Source organism: Entelurus aequoreus, linkage group LG19 (genome assembly GCF_033978785.1).
Source record: "Entelurus aequoreus isolate RoL-2023_Sb linkage group LG19, RoL_Eaeq_v1.1, whole genome shotgun sequence".
Taxonomy (NCBI): Eukaryota; Metazoa; Chordata; class Actinopteri; order Syngnathiformes; family Syngnathidae; genus Entelurus; species Entelurus aequoreus.
Genome location: NC_084749.1, coordinates 36,994,389 through 37,011,888, shown reverse-complemented (window position 1 = coordinate 37,011,888; position 17,500 = coordinate 36,994,389). Strand labels below are relative to the sequence as shown.

The 17,500-nt window shown below is 39.1% G+C and overlaps 2 protein-coding genes across 3 annotated transcripts in view; both read right to left on the bottom strand.

The window, feature by feature from the left end:
* The window catches only part of LOC133635343 (mediator of RNA polymerase II transcription subunit 26-like), an 8,238-nt gene extending 1,186 nt beyond the window's left edge, over positions 1-7,052 (bottom strand). The window contains exons 1-4 of one of the 2 annotated variants that reach the window (XM_062028445.1): positions 6,730-7,052; positions 3,263-3,340; positions 1,725-1,860; positions 1-1,655 (exon numbers count right to left, since the gene is read on the bottom strand). The exon at positions 1-1,655 is cut by the window's left edge and continues 1,186 nt beyond it. In XM_062028445.1, coding sequence (XP_061884429.1) covers positions 541-1,655; positions 1,725-1,860; positions 3,263-3,340; positions 6,730-6,801 — 1,401 coding nt within the window. In that variant the 5' untranslated portion in view covers positions 6,802-7,052 and the 3' untranslated portion in view covers positions 1-540. Of the gene's footprint in view, positions 1,861-3,262; positions 3,341-6,729 lie in introns of both variants that reach the window. The other variant, XM_062028444.1, reaches the window with a different exon arrangement.
* Positions 7,053-10,123: 3,071 nt separating this feature from the next.
* The window catches only part of smim7 (small integral membrane protein 7), a 7,762-nt gene continuing 385 nt past the window's right edge, over positions 10,124-17,500 (bottom strand). The window contains exons 3-5 of the mRNA XM_062027578.1: positions 17,370-17,422; positions 17,199-17,289; positions 10,124-10,779 (exon numbers count right to left, since the gene is read on the bottom strand). Of these exons, the coding sequence (XP_061883562.1) occupies positions 10,764-10,779; positions 17,199-17,289; positions 17,370-17,422 (160 nt within the window). The 3' untranslated portion in view covers positions 10,124-10,763. The remainder of the gene's footprint in view (positions 10,780-17,198; positions 17,290-17,369; positions 17,423-17,500) is intronic.

The following is a 17,500-nucleotide window of genomic DNA, read 5'->3' as shown; positions in this document are numbered from 1 at the left end:
TATGGAGTTTCTGGAATTGGATTTACATGATTTCTTATGAGAAAAACTGCTTAGATTTTTGTACGGTTCAGTTTTTTTGTCTGATCTTTTGGGACGGATTACTGGAGGTATCGATGTACAATAATCCCTTGTTTATTGCTGTTAATTGGTTCCGGACATGACCGCGAAGAATACATTTCCGCCAAGTAGGAACTGTTAATTATAAATGGAATATTTTCATAGCTATAGCCTCAAAAAACAGTTTAAAAGGGCCTTCTAACTAAAATGTTCAACATGACAGCTATTGATAAACAAAATAACAACCTTTAGTCACCTTTACATTTGTTTAATGCTTCCTGAGGCCGAGTCAATCTGTGGCCACAAAACTGAACAGCGTGCTCTGATTGGTTTGGTCTCAAACTGGAAGTCCCACAAACACAGAAACAAAACAGCTGAAGCTCCTGAAATTACAGATTACCATCGTCATGCAATCTGCATGCACAAAACGCAGAAGAAGGTATGTGCTGCGCGGTGAAACGGCAGCCTTACACCTTCCCAGTTTCAATCCAAACAGACGTACGGCAGTATGTCCAACCTGCTCTCGTCTCCATGTGGGTCCAAGGAGATGCACTGTGTCCACTGGTACCAGTCACCCCGTGTGTCGTAGCAACCGTTAACCCCTGACCAGTGCTCTGTGTGTAACCTCTGCACCTCCTCATTGCTGATCTCTCTGCCCACTCCGGGTAAAACCCTGCTCGGGGGCTCGGATATCAACTCGTGTGTTTTCTTATCCTCTTTTCTTTGTATGTCTGTTATGAAAAAGTGCGCAGTGGGAGTGCGAGCGCCCGATGACGTCAGAATGCTACTCTGCTGGCTAAGGTAGGAGCGGATGATTTCGCTCCTCGACAGCTCTTTCCAATCGGTGTGCTGCAACAGACTGAGAGGAAGCGGTGGATTCTGCTTTTGTTGCTCTGTCTGTAGTTTCTCTTTCTCCTTTTCTTTATTGACGGAAGCTTGGATTTGACCTGTAACAGCGTTGAATATCAGTCTCCGGTCTTTTAACCTAACATGCTTAGTGTCCTCTAGATCTCCTCGGTCTAGTTTAACTGCATCATCCTGAAACCTATAGTTCTGTCTGTTGTTTGCCGCATCAGTAAAAGCGCCATCGTCTTCCTGTGAACCCTGAAGACACCCCTTTAAGGTCTGAACGGGAGTGTCAGTAGACACAAGTCTCAGTGTTTGGGTACATATATTCTGTGCTGGCGCTGCACCTTCCTGTAGCTTGAAATGTACGGACGTATTGGGTTGGTGCTGCTCCTTAAAGGCAGCTTGCTGTTGCTGCAAAACGGATGCTTTGAGTAACAAAGAGGCGCTCGGAGGTTTGCTGGACCCTGGACTACTCGGGTGAGGTTGTGCAGGTTTAACATTTAGCAGCTTGCCACTGTTATTTAGTTTAGAAAAGTCCTTGTTTACAGTCTGATATAAATCTGTTAAAATGTCTGCGCCACTTTTGTTTTTGCTTGAAAGCAGATATTGGCTTTTGCCATTTACAGCCTTTTTAGGCATCTTTGCTGGCGAGAGTCCTTCCTGCGAGTCTTCAGTGTGTTTCCTGTTGCTTGGTGATTTCTTCCAGTTGTTTAAGTCCTTTCTGTGCTTTAATTCCACACCTGTTTTACCTGAAGGTGAAGTGGCAGCTGTCATGGGGCTGCAATGGTTGACTACAGCAATAGAAGACCACGATGCACCTTTGGAATACACGTTGCTCCTTCCTGGACTGATCAAATTCTGCCACGTCCGCACAAGCTTCTTGGCCCGTTTGGCAAGATCCTCATTCTTGGTTTTCTTGCGGACATCGTTGACGAGTTTTCCAAGACGAGTTTCCTGTGACAGGTAGGATTTTTAATCTCTTATAACCTGAATGCAACATCATTTTATATTAAAGGCCTACTGAAACCCACTACTACCGACCACACAGTCTGATAGTTTACATATCAATGATGAAATCTTAACATTGCAACACATGCCAATACGGCCGGGTTAACTTATAAAGTGCAATTTTAAATTTCCCGGGAATCTTCCGCTTGAAAACGTCTAGGTATGATGACGTTTGCGTGACGTCAATGGTTGAACCGGAAGTATTGGGACACATTGTATCCCAATACAAACAGCTCTGTTTTCACCGCAAAATTCCACAGTATTCTGGACATCTGTGGTGGTGAATCTTTTGCAATTTGTTTAATGAACAATGGAGACAGCAAAGAAGAAAGCTGTAGGTGGGATCGGTGTATTAGCCTGGCTGCAGCAACACAACCAGGAGGACTTTGAGTTGGATAGCAGACGCGCTATCCGACGCTAGCCGCTGACCGCATCGATGATCGGGTGAAGTCCTTCGTCGCGCCGTCGATCGCTGGAACGCAGGTGAGCATGGGTGTTGATGAGCAGATGAGGGCTGGCGTAGGTGGAGCGCTAATGTTTTTAGCATAGCTCTGACGAGGTCCCGTAGCTAAGTTAGCTTCAATGGCGTAGTTAGCAACAGCATTGCTAGGCTTCGACAGGCGGCACAGCATTAACCGTGTAGTTACAGGGCCAGTGTTTGGTTCGGTGTCTCCTGAAAGTAGTATTGTTGATCTTCTGTCTATCCTTCCAGTCAGGGGCTTATTTCTTTTGTTTCTATCTGCATTTAAGCACGATGCTATCACGTTAGCTCCGTAGCTAAAGTGCTTCACCGATGTATTGTCGTGGAGATAAAAGTCACTGTGAATGTCCATTTCGCGTTCTCGACTCTCATTTTCAAGAGGATATAGTATCCGAGGTGGTTTAAAATACAAATCCGTGATCCACAATAGAAAAAGGAGAAAGTGTGGAATCCAATGAACCCTTGTACCTACGTTACGGTCAGAGCGAAAAAAGATACGTCCTGCACTGCACTCTAGTTCTTCACTCTCACGTTCCTCATCCACAAATCTTTCATCCTCGCTCAAATTAATGGGGTAATCGTCGCTTTCTCGGTCCGAATCGCTCTCGCTGCTGGTGTAAACAATGGGGAAATGTGAGGAGCCCTTCAACCTGCAACGTCACGCTACTTCCGGTACAGGCAAGGCTTTTTTTTATCGGCGACCAAAAGTTGCGAACTTTAACGTCAATGTTCTCTACTAAATCCTTTCAGCAAAAATATGGCAATATCGCGAAATGATCAAGTATGACACATAGAATGGATCTGCTATCCCCGTTTAAATTAAAAAAAATCATTTCAGTAGGCCTTTAACTTCCTTTAGTAAAATACCTCCAGGGCTTCTTTGGTAATTGGATATTTTTCCAGGAAAGAGATCACCTCCATGACAATCACAATGTTGGAGATCTCCTGTAAAGACACATACTTGTAAAAGGTTATGAGTACATGCTGGGAAAATACAGCTAAAGCTTCATTTGAATATGGACTCAAATGAGCACCTGCATGCCAAGCAGTATACTTGTGCTGCTTTAAGGCACAAGTGAGACTAAATGCAAATAAGCGGTTTTGTTACCAATCAAAACAGACTCCATCACACTGTTGCTCATACGTTTATTTATTTATGGTCACCTGCCACGCTTTAAACGTGAAAGACAGCAACTGGCATCTGGTGACACGCCGGCAAAAGCAACCAGGGAATTATTGGAATCTGTACAAGACAACACTGCCGTGAAAGACGAGGAATGGAGGCGTGCAGCCCAGCCTTAGACTAGCGGGAGTCATAATGAGCGATAGAAAATAGAGCTGGAAGACACTCTTTTGTTGTTTGGCAGCCAGAACTGTGGGATGTTGCTCCCCAGTAGCCTGGTGAACTTATCTCATGCAGTTGTTTTTAGGTTTTGTGTATTTAGCATTTTTCTTTAACATTTGATTTTGATCGTGCAGCTTTTACAGTGTTTGTGTGTTTTTCCGTATAAAGAAATGGACTTCCAACTTCTGCACATCCAGGTGCAGCTTTAGCACTGAGCCAAGCACTTGTTGTCAGGGAAACAAGCAGTCAAGCACTGAAGAGTGGACCCAGATGGACTTCCTCTAAGAAAGCGCTCCAAAATACAGTAAAGCTCCACTTTTTTGTGTTAGCTCTGTGCTATTTTACAGTGGCTACACTATAGACATGCTTTTGATTAGCATAAGCAATTTTACATAAAGATTTCAACACCTCCAAATTTGGTAACCCATTAAGACGCGTGTTACAATCCACCAGCTGGTGTGTAATAAATACTACATTTTCTGTATAAACATCTTGTGGGACTAGCACATTCAAATTAATGGCTAGGACTACTTCCTGGATGAGGAAACACACTGCAGCCTATACATTACTGTCGTCTAACATCTTGGAATTTAAACTGCATCCGAAGTCCACTATATCATATATTTTTGTAAAGAAATCAAAAACATTTTAAAACATTTGAACACACAGAAAAATCTTGAAAATTTGTATCGTTGAGTAATGGCATCGATTCCCAGGAACTGGTAATTGGAATATCAATTCAATTGTGAAATGTACCCATCCCTCCTTTCAACACGTCTTAGAAACAGAACTTGTTCGTAAGCCTAGAACCCCTGTCATGTTGTATGGCTATTGATTGTACAATGTACAGTATCCCAGATTTGTTGTAATGGAGTTCAAATCCCAGCCGAGTCATACCAAAGACTATAAAAATGGGACCCATAACCTCCCTGCTTGGCACTCAGCAACAAAGGGTTGGAGTTGGGGGTTAAATCACCAAAATGATTCCCGGGCGCGGCGCCGCTGCTGCCCACTGCTACCCAAGGGGATGGGACAAATGCAGAGGACAAATTTCGCCACATCTAGTGTGTGTGTGACAATCATTGGTACTTTAATCTTAAAAAAAACAAAACTTGAAATTAACAATCCATTAGTGATATGTGGATCGATACTGAAATATTGATACCGCTGAAATCAGATCTTTATGCTCTAATATCCAAATTAAAAATATTGATACTTTTCATTCTTTAGTTATTTGAGATAATGCATATCATTATCAGGAACACAGTGTAAAGTAACTAAATTACTGAGATCTTGTTAGGAACTACTTTTTCTTTGTACGTAATGTGTAAGTCTATCATTTGTTTATTTAAAAAAAGTACTGGCAAATAAAAATGTTCAGTATTATAAAACAGCAAGTGTACAGTATGTATCCTTTCATTGTAGGCTATTTGGAGACATTATTGTACGTACAGAGTTTTTTGATTGATTGAAACTTTTATTAGTAGATTGCACAGTACATTACATATTCCGGACAATTGACCACTAAATGGTAACACCCAAATAAGTTTTTCAACTTGTTTAAGTCGGGGTCCACGTTAATCAATTCATGGTACAAATATATACTATCATCATAATACAGTCATCACACAAGTTAATCATCAGAGTATATACATTTAATTATTTACATTATTTACAATCCGGGGAGTGGGATGTGGAGGGGGTTGGGGCGGGGGGGTGGATAGGTTTGGTTGCTATCAGCACTTCAGTCATCAACATTTATATCATCTGAGAAATGGACATTAAAACAGTGTAGGTCTGACTTCGTAGGATATGTACAGCGAGCAGTGAACATAGTGAGCTCAGAAAGCATAAGAACAAGTATATACTAGGGCTGCAACAACTAATCGATTAAAATCGATTATAAAAATAGTTGCCAATTAATTTAGTCATCGATTCGTTGGATCTATGCTATGCGCAGAGGCTTTTATTTTTATTGTATTTAAAAAAAAAAAAAAGGTTTTAAATATTTTTTTTTAATAAACCTTTATTTATAAAACTGCAACATTTACAAACAGCTGAGAAACAATATTTAAAATAAGTATGGTGCCAGTATGCTGTTTTTTTTTTCAATAAAATACTGGAAAGGATAGAAATGTAGTTTGTCTCCTTTGTCCGATTATTAATCGATTAATCGAAGTAATAATCGACAGATTAATCGATTATCAAATGTATCGTTAGTTGCAGCCCTAGTATATACATTTGATTATTTGCATGTGATTATTTACAATCCGGGGAGGTGGGATGTGGTGGGGGGAGGGTGTTAGTCTAGGGTTGTAGTTGCCTGGAGGTGTTCTTTTAGTGCGGTTCTGAAGGAGGGTAGAGATGCACTTTCTTTTACACCTGTTGGGAGTGCATTCCATATTGATGTGGCATAGAAGGAGAATGAGTTAAGACCTTTGAACATAAATAAGAGAACACATTAAGTGCAGAATAATGCTGTCATTTGTTTTTTTCCCTGCAATTTTATATTGTTTGAAGATGATTCCCGGAGAGCAGCAGCACTTGACATACACCACTTTATCAATTTTACCAGACACATTAGGTATATTTGCACAAAGCATCGGTATCCGATCGATATCGCCAATACCAGCCTGAATTTCACCCAGTATCGGATCGTAAAGAAAATCAGTGGTATCGCACATCACTACAATCCATTTTAAGTGAATTGACACATCAAAGACATTTTTGTTTGGTGAATCGCTTCATATGAACTTATTTACTACTTCACGTCACATATACAATAGAAAGACATACAATAGTAAACTGACGCCAGTCTACAACTGGGCTGTGGAATGCATGACGTTACTTAGTCAGCTCCTTGATTAGATCACAACAAACTAATTAGCAAGTAAACAATACTCAGCCTCCCTCGCTGCTAACGTCCACCATTAAGACTTGGGACTCATTTCGTGTCCTTCTTGGACTACCAAGAAAGCGTTGAACTCACATTGCTGTGGACGTCAATGGCTTCCAGTAACCGGTCTCTCATGCCCTGTGGAGTGGCGGTAGTCGCTGTCATCGCCTGGTTGTGAAGCTCCAGCTCCAGACGGGCACTGACAACTTATAGAACCGACGGAGGCGCGTCCTCGCCAAGACTGGACATAATATGTTTCTTAAAAACAATATACCTTCGTTTAATATTTGACCATTTCAACTAAACGAGCGGAGAGAAGTCGCCGCTAGATATCCGCTAGCTTCATTTTCAGCCTGCTGTATGTCAACACTACGGGCTTTTGTATAGTAAAGCCTCAGCGCAAGGCATCATGGGAAATAATTACGTAAAATACGTCATAGCCGGGTTGCCTATTGCATGGATGGGCTGTGAGCCTATGGTTTTGCACTTTGTTATATATATATATATATATATATATATATATATATATATATATATATATATATATATATATATATATATATATATATATATATTTCATTCTATTTTAGTTACTTTATAGAGTTTACATCCCCCTGGCGCTGTTTTGTACTGTTTTTGTACTCATTTTGATTATTATTATTTCTCAACTGTTTGTAAATGTTGCAATTTATAAATAAAGGTTTATAAAATTCAAAAAAATTAAATAAAATAAAATAAAAAATATTATTGCATGGATGGAAGTTTTAAAGATGTGCTATTTGGATTTACGCTGTATGGAAAAAAAAAATTGAAAATGAATTTTACCTTTGCAACCTCATTATACTATTGGCTAAGTTTTATATTCATAAATGTAAGTTTCTCAATACCTGACCTGTTTTTTGTGCCTTTAAAAAAATAATTAGAACTGTACTTTAAAACGCTCTCTACCTCTAACAACCAAAAAGCTGTGAAAACTATGATGCTGTGTTCCAAATTTGGATTATTTACAGAGCTAGCGTGAGCCTATGGCTTTACATTTTACTACATATATATATTTTATACTTTATTGAGTTTACATCCCCCTGGCGCTGTTTTGTACTGTTTTTGTACTAATTTTGATTATTATTATTTCTCAACTGTTTGTAAATGTTGCAATTTATAAATAAAGGTTTATACAATTCAAAAAAATAAAAAATAAAATTAAACAAAAAATATTATTGCATGGATGGAAGTTGTGCTATTTGGATTTACTCTGTATGGAAGAAAAAAAGATGAAAATGAATTTTACCTTTGCAATCTCATTATACTATTGGCTAAGTTTTATATTCATAAATGTAAGTTTCTCAATACCCGACCTGTTTTTTGTGCCTTTAAAAAGAACTCCGCTGAGATAGGCTCCAGCACGCCCCGTGACCCCAAAAGGGACAAGCGGTATAAAATGGATGGATGGATGGAAAAATGAATTAGAACTCTACTTTAAAACACTCTCTACCTCTAACAACCAAAAAGCTGTGAAAACTATGGTGCTGTGTTCCAAATTTGGATTATTTACAAAACTTGCATGAGCCTATGGCTTTACATCCGGGAGGAACTCAAAGTAAAGCCGCTGCTCCTTCACATCGAGAGCAGCTAGATGAGATGGTTTGGGCATCTGGTCAGGATGCCACCCGAATGCCTCCCTAGGGAGGTGTTTAGGGCACGTCTGACCACGGGGAAGACCCAGGACACGTTGGGAAGACTATGTCTCCCGGCTGGCCTGGACGAAGTGGCTGGGGAGAGGAAAGTCTGGGCGTCCCTGCTTAGGCTGCTGCCCCCGCGACCCAACCTCAGATAAGCGGAAAAAGATGGATGGATATATATTTTATACTTTATTGAGTTTACAACCCTCTGGCGCTGTTTTGTACTGTTTCTGTACTTGTTTTGGTTATTATTATTTCTTGATTGTATGTAAATGTTGCATATTATAAATAAAGGTTTATAAAATAAAATAAATAAAAAATATTGCAATACCAATTGAAACGGCAATTGCTGTAAATAAATACATTTAATAAGTAATATTAATGTTGCTTTCATATGCAGCAATGTGTTAAATTGCATGACTTATATGTGATTCTGTTACATCCACTTGTAATGTTAAGTATTAAACAGCTTTTGATTGTTTCCCTTTTCACTCAGACACGTGTGACGTATTAGTAATAGTATGTACAGTCATACCTTGTTTATCACTTTTAATTGACCGCGATAAATGAGTTCCCGCAGAGCACTATAAATCTAATATTTTCATAGCTATAAAACTAAGCTAAACTGTTTACTACCTTCTAAATATGTTTTTAACATTATGAGAGCACTCTAGACATGAATTACCATTATTTAGTCACCTTTTCACGCTTTTAATCCAGTATAGCAGGATTTTCAAACCGTGATAGACCAAAGAATCACTTAATTGTGACGCAATGTAATTCATTATTTAAGTACAGTGTTATATTTTCCTTTGTTCAAGCACAGTGTTACTTCAAACTGTAACATAAAATATACTTGTTAAATAAAACCTCTACTTTGTTTTTAATGACTACTTAGGTCTACTACGCTACTTGATTTTATTGTTGGTTATTACAGTGGTACTTGGTGAAAAAAGTTTGAGAACCACTGCATTACACAATTAATTGTGACTGAGGCTGAGCCAATCAGTGGTTAGGATACTGAACAGTGTGCTCTGATTGGTTTGGTCTCCTCTAGTGATCAATAAAAGTATTTACATGTTTACTTTGTTTAGCCATTGTTATGCTTGAAAATGCAGAACTTACGACACAAAATTGTAGAATATGCTTTAAAAATCTGCTTCATACGACATTTAAGAAAACCTACTTGTAAACCTTTGTTATAGTAGAATGATGACACCTTCACAGCACAGCCATATTTACTGTATATTGAGAACATTTGTCTGGATAAGAAACAATTGTAATTGCAGTACATTTACAAAGTCATGAACATTTACTTACAGGACAAGAGAAGTGGAAAATCCCATGTAGGTCAGTACTTGATCTATCAACCTTAGACTAAACTGATGTTTTGTACAAAAAAAAGAAAGAAAGAAAAAAGAAAATCATTGCTTTTGAGATTGTTTACCATAGATGGAAAGAAAAGCTAGATTGATGGATATAACGTGATAAATTATCAACTTTACTTTAAAGGGGACATATGATGAATTTAGTCTTTTCTGACTTATGTTACAATGTTGGATACTTGTGATAAACAATGCCAAAGCAATATTGGTTTGAGCTTGCACGCAATTTTGAATTCCTCTGCTCAAAGGGTTTTGCAATCTGGCTACGTCGTGACACCGTACTGAGGAGGATGTACTGAATTAAAGATCAAGTAAAAGCTCTCAGCCAGAGCAGGCGGAGCTCCTCTGTCTGCTTCAGGTTATTAGGAAACAAAAAAGTTAGGATAAAGTATCATTTTTTGAATCATGCAATGACAAAATTGCTAATAAAAACAGCTTTTTTTATGCAGTCAGAATCAATCAGCAAATGTGCAGGTGTACCTATTGTTGTAGAAATAGAATCCATATAATGACAATCAAATTTATTTTCGACCGCGTCTGGAAAAAAATAGCGGTGACAATTTCAAGATATATATTTAAACAATGTACATTTTAGAAGATATAGGCTCCAGCACCCCCCACGACCCCAAAAGGGATAAGCGGTAGAAAATGGATGGATGGATGGAATTTATGATAGTTTTGGGTGGGGTGTGGTTTAATTTGCAATCTAGAAACGCCTCCAGAATCTTACAGACTCAAAAAACGTGTTATAAAAGTGATTGTGGAGCAACATTTACACAAACTTTGCACCAAAACCTATTCAATATATATTATCTGGACGTAAAGGAAGTCTTTCAAATGTAGATTAAAATAATGTTACTACAGGAAACTGAATATTTGCTGTCTTAATCCAAAGGATTAAAACACATAAATAAGTCTTTACATTTTTGTGGGGACAGAGGTGAGTAGGCAGTAAAGAAAACACAGTACAATTACACATTTAAAAAAGGACATAACAGGGGATTTTGAGCAGCAATCTTGAAAAATCAACCGTCTGGTGGTAGCCAGCTCCAGTCAATGAAGTTCATGATCCAAACAACCTGAAAATGTTGAACAGAATTTAGTCAGATGAATACTTTTACAATAAATTCATATTATATCTCCAAGTGTCAAGTCACAAAGTTAACATTGAAAAATAAAATGTATTCAATGACAAGTAATTATACAGAGCTCATGATTATTAACTATTGTTACACAAATAAAAACATAAGTCATGGACAGTACATTTCTACTTGGTTCATATCCACAGTGAAATACTTTTATTTTAGGAATATACCATTGACACTAAACAACCTTTGAAGATACATTCTGTCACTTTTTACTCCCATACATTTTATCAATTTGTTTCGGCTTGCAACAAATACATAATGGTCGCCTCAAATAGATTTGGCGCTACCGGTTTGCCCTTGCTCAAAAACACATCGTAATGGGACTGTTTATCACTAAGTCTCCGTGCAGAAGATGGATGGCAATTTAAAACTCTGATTCTGATATGAACAATCCTCATATGCACTAAGCCTGCCAGAGTATAAGAGAATGTAGCAGGAGACCAGTGTTGAAAAATTAAGTGACTTTTTCTGTTATATTTATCGAGTTTTCAGACCCAATCTAGATGTCGGTTTCAAAAAAGTGACTAGCGACAAATCAAGCAACATTTTTTGGTCTTATATTCTTCACCTGACGTCATGTCCGGCTCATTAAAACTATGTGATACTCGAAGAGGTGGGCCAGCAAGCGTCTGTTGTAGAGATGTCCGATAATATCAGACTGCCGATATTATCGGCCGATAAATGCATTAAAATGTAATATCGGAAATTATCGATATCGGTTTCAAAATGTAAAATGTATTACTTTTTAAAACGCCGCTGTACGGAGTGGTACACGGACATAGGGAGAAGTACAGAGCACCAATAAACCTTAAAGGCACTGCGTGCCGGCTCAATCACATAATGTCTACGGCTTTTCACACACACAAGTGAATGCAAGGCATACTTGGTCAACAGCCATACAGCTCACACTGAGGGTGACCGTATAAACAACTTTAACACTGTTACAAATATGCGCCACACTCTGAACCCACACCAAACAAGAATGACAAACACATTTCGGGATAACATCCGCACCGTAACACAACATAAACACAACAGAACAAATACCCAGAACCCCTTGCAGCACTAACTCTTCCGGGACGCTACAATATACACCCCCCGCTACCCCTTATCCCCCCCACACACACACACACACCTCAACCCTGCCCACCTCAACCTCCTCATGCTCTCTCAGGAAGAGCAAGTCCCACATTCCAAGCTGCTGTTTTGAGGCATGTTAAAAAAAATAATGCACTTTGTGACTTCAATAATAAATATGGCAGTGCCATGTTGGCATTTTTTTCCATAACTTGAGTTGATTTATTTTGGAAAACCTTGTTACATTGTTTAATGCATCCAGCGGGGCATCACAACAAAATTAGGCATAATAATGTGTTAATTCCACGACTGTATATATCGGTATCAGTTGATATCGGAATCGGTAATTAAGAGTTGGACAATATAGGAATATCGGCAAAAAAGCCATTATCGGACATCTCTAGTCTGTGGTCACCACGTTCTAAGCGGGATTTTGCCTTTCTCGCAGAAATATGCCCTTTGCCTGCGTTGTTTTAGGCTGTTGGAACTGTTCAAAACCAAACAGGGCGAAACAAGGCAAGATTTTTTGGAAACGACGACGAAAAAAGTGGCACGCTCTCCAGACCAAGGGAGCAGAGCCGAAGAATGCACAAGTTTTAGCGATCACTTTGTTAAATGTTTGATTGATTTACTTTAAATGTTTCCCATTATAGTATTATCTTGATCTTTTATTTGTATTTTATCTTGTTTCTGAGTCCAAAATACATTTTTGCGACGAGTGTTTTGTAAACCACCAAGTCGGCAAATCTAAATAAAAGAAAGCAAATGTGACTAGAGATGTCCGATAATGTATTTTTTGCCGATATCTGATATACCGATATTGTCCAACTCTTAATTACCGATTCCGATATCAACCGATACCGATATATACAGTCGTGGAATTAACACATTATTATGCCTAATGCTGGATGCATTAAACAATATAACAAGGTTTTCCAAAATAAATCAACTCAAGTTATGGAAAAAATGCCAACATGGCACTGCCATATTTATTATTGAAGTCACAAAGTGCATTATTTTTTTTAACATGCCTCAAAACAGCAGCTTGGAATTTGGGACATGTTCTCCCTGAGAGAGCATGAGGAGGTTGAGGTGGGCGGGGTGGGGGTGTGGGGGGGTTTGGGGTGTGTGTGTGTGTGGGGGGGGGGGGGGGGTAGGGGGTAGCGGGGGGTGTATATTGTAGCGTCCTGGAAGAGTTAGTGCTGCAAGGGGTTCTGGGTATTTGTTCTGATGTGTTTATGTTGTGTTACGGTGCGGATGTTCTCCCGTGTGTTTGTCATTCTTGTTTGGTGTGGGTTCACAGTGTGGCGCATATTTGTAACAGTGTTAAAGTTGTTTATACGTCCGCCCTCAGTGTGACCTGTATGGCTTTTGACCAAGTATGCATTGCATTCACATGTGTGTGTGAAAAGCCGTAGATATTATGTGACTGGGCCGGCTCGCAAAGGCAGTGCCTTTAAGGTTTATTGGCGCTCTATACTTCTCCCTACGTCTGTGTACACAGCGGCGTTTTAAAAAGTCATAAATTTTACTTTTCGAAACCGATACCGATAATTTTGAAACCGATAATTTCCGATATTACATTTTAAAGCATTTATCGGCCGATAATATCGGCAGTCCGATTTTATCGGACATCTCTAAATGGGACCAAACCTAAAAGATAGGGGTGTAAAAATTAATCGGTACGAATCGAAAACCGATTTTAACTTTAGAGATATGAATTCATCGTTTGGCGTGCTTCTGGATCGATCGACATCTAGGATGAATAGGTTGATGTCCCGTTGGAAAGTCATGAATCAGTTGATTGGAGCTCAGCTACAAAACATTGCCGCTCTAATCTTGCGAGACTTCTGTGACGACGTAATACCAGAGTAACGCTCTAGTTTGCGACTGACAACAACAGAGCAACATGGCAGACAAAGAGTTTTACACAATGCACCTCCGAATTTTAAATCAAAAGTGTGGTAAAAATTTGGATTTTTCTAAATAGACTGGTCAGTCGGGTAAAAATATCGCCATTTGTAAAGTTTGAAAAGTTGTGATAAAGTAGCGGTTGCGCAACTAATCTAATAGACTTCCAGCCCCAACTTGGCCACAACTCTGTGAGGTAATCACAGTATCTGTTACACTGTCCATTGTGCTAAAGGTAAAGAATTGCCCTTAGAAAACTATTTGAGCTTCTACAAAAAAGCTGCTGTTTGCTTTGTGGCACTTAATTGTGTCTTGCCCTGGTCTACTGTGGTGTTATAACACATCTGCTTGCTTTTCTCTGTATTGAATTGTTGCTACCAGAGCAAACAACAGTAAAAACTTGGTAGCTTCTCCAAAAATATATGGATTGCAATGCACTGAAATTGTTAAGTTATATTTCTTCATAATTAATACAGGAACCGCTTGTTTTGCCTGTGTAAAAAAATAACTCAATGACATTGTTTTGAGCTGATACATGATACATTAAAAACATTGTTTCACCATGCAAATATTCCATGTGCATCGAATCATATCGCATTGAATCGTAATGTTTTAAAATGTATTACTAGTTAATCGTATCGTAACCCATGTATCTAGATTTGTATTGGATCACCATTTAAGGTAGAAATGCACATCCCTACTAAAAAAAGAGTTAAGTTTTACCAAAGGTAGCAATCATAAATGAAGCTTAGTTTCAACACATACACAATGTTGACATCTATAGTTATATTTTCATGAAAACGGGGAAAAAAACGCACTTGCAACAAAAAGGCAACACGTGTTTCGTGTGTAGAATGATGGATAATCCTTGATATCACTCGACAAATCTTTTTTTTAGTTAGGTATAGGGCTCTATTCCATAGCATAGTTTTTTTTGCTCGTATCTGCTTTTTTAATGGTAAGATCTAGGCCCCTTCCAACTCAAGATAGTTTGCACTCTAGACATTCCATTTTGTCCACTAGCGACGCGAGATCATTATTCATGCATTCGTTACGTCTCGTCTCGATTACTGTAACGTATTATTTTCGGTCTAGCAACTATGTCTAGCATTAAAAGATTACAGATGGTACAAAATGCGGCTGCTAGACTTTTGACAAGAACAAGAAAGTTTGAACATATTACGCCTATACTGGCTCACCTGCACTGGCTTCCTGTGCACTTAAGATGCGACTTCAAGGTTTTATTACTTACGTATAAAATATAAACGGTCTAGCTCCATCCTATCTTGCTGATTTTATTGTACCATATGTCCCGGCAAGAAATCTGCGTGCAAAGAACTCCGGCTTATTAGTGATTCCCTGAGCCCAAAAAAAGTCTGCGGGCTATAGAGCGTTTTCTATTCGGGCTCCAGTAATCTGGAATGCCCTCCCGGTAACAGTTAGAGATGCTACCTCAGTAGAAGCATTTAAGTCCCATCTTAAAACTCATTTGTATACTCAAGCCTTGAAATAGACCCCCCTTTTAGACAAGTTGATCTGCCTTCTCTTTTCTGCTCTGCCCCCCTCTCCTTCGTGGAGAGGCTGGGCACAGATTAGGTGACCACAGATGAGGCGCTGGCTGTTCAAAGTCGGGACCCGGGATGGACCACTCATCTGTGCATCAGTTGAGAACGTCTCTGCGCTGCTGACTTGTCTCCGCCCAAGACGATCTCCGGCTGGCCCCACTATGGACTGGACTCTCACACTATTAACTAGATCCACTCGACGTTCATTGCACCGGTCGCTCAGGTTTCTCATTGTAATCCCATTGGGTTGAGTTTTTTCTTGCCCTGATGTGGGATCTGAGCCGAGGATGTCGTTGTGGCTTGTGCAGCCCTTTGAGACATTCGTGATTTAGGGCTATATAAATAAACTTTGATTGATTGATTGCTTGATGGCCCACCACTTCCTTTACTTTTGTTCAAAAGCCATGTGACGTATTTCAACCTATATAGGCCATTTTCAAAGACTGACATGAAAGTAGGGCTGGGCGATATATCGATATACTCGATATATCGCGAGTTTGTCTCTGTGCGATATAGAAAATGACTATATCGTGATATTCGAGTATACTTTCTCACGCAGTTGCTTTTAGCTGCTGGCATTACACTGCAGGCTCTTCCCACTCCTTCTTGTGTCTCCTTCTCACAGTCAGCAAGCGCAACTACTTACACACGTCACATACTGTCACGTCATACGTCACATACGTATACGCCCTCGCGGAGCATAGGGGTAGCAGCATGGGTAACGTTAGCTGTGATGCTAGCGGAGCCTTGCGAGTGGTAATACGAGAGAAAGAAGGTGCGAATCTGGTAACAAATGAAGGAAGAATTAAGTCCCAAGAAAAACGACAGGGGGTCCATCGTCTGGTGGTGGTTTGGCTTCAAGTGGGAATATGTCGAACAGACAACCGTAATTTGTCAAGTGTGGGGCAAAAGTGTTGCTCCAAAAAGTAGCATTACTGCTAATATGTAGCATCATTTGAAAAGTCACCTACTAGAGAATGAAGAGCGCTTACTCCGCATGTCAACATCTCTGTTCGGTGCCACACCATCAAAATGCTGAGGCAAACATTTCCACATCAAGACCGTATGAAAAAAATAGTCAACAGAAGGAGCTAAGGTCCGCAGGAACCTACCACATAGAGAAGGACATACACTATTTGATTTCCTATTATGCAGCTCATTTTTATTTGACACTTATTGAAATATCTTGTGTGACATCATGCACAAAAGTGCACTTTATTTGTTTTAAACTATTGTAATGGCTTTCTGTACAAAAAGTGCACTTTGATTTAGTGTTGTTTTGATATGTCATCTTAGTGACATCATGCACAAAAGTGCACTCATAGCTTGTTTTAAAATGTCTCTGACAATCTTGCACTTTCTGTTTTGGAAATAACATGAATGTTTGTGCCACTGCTTAATAACTGTTTAATAAAAACAGTTTTGGTAAAGTGACTTAGTTGTGATTTCCCTCTCTGCATGAAAGTTAAAAAAAATAGCATATATTAATGAAGTATGAACAAGAATGTTTTAATGTAGACACATAGAATCATCATACTGCTGTGATTATATGCATCAAGTGTTCATTCAAGGCTAAGGCAAAATATCGAGATATATATCATGTATCGCGATATGGCCTAAAAATATCGAGATATTAAAAAAAGGCCATATCGCCCAGCCCTACATGAAAGTATGTATTTCTTTTTCAACGAGCCTCGCAGCAACCATGGACCAGGAAGTTTGATTTGTCAAAATAAAAATGACCCGTGTTTAGAAGTGAACATATTTCTACACATTTTGAAATGCCGTTTTACTCACAGAATCATGCAGAACATGATGAAGATGTTCCACAGTGCAATGAAGATGCGAAAGTATCGCAGGCTGAGGAGGAACTCTCTAATGTTGTCACCTACAGTAAATACACAAATAAATATCATATTTTTCCCGGCGTTAAACACAAAATTATCCTTGTTTTATGCTTCTTCACACCTGTAGTTTCAGACCTGGACTCATCGCCAAATCCATGGGATTCTTTTCTTTTGCTGTAAAAACAGTTAAACTCACAATGAGAAATATTTTTTGCAATCTGATCTATGAATGCATATGATGACAGATTTATA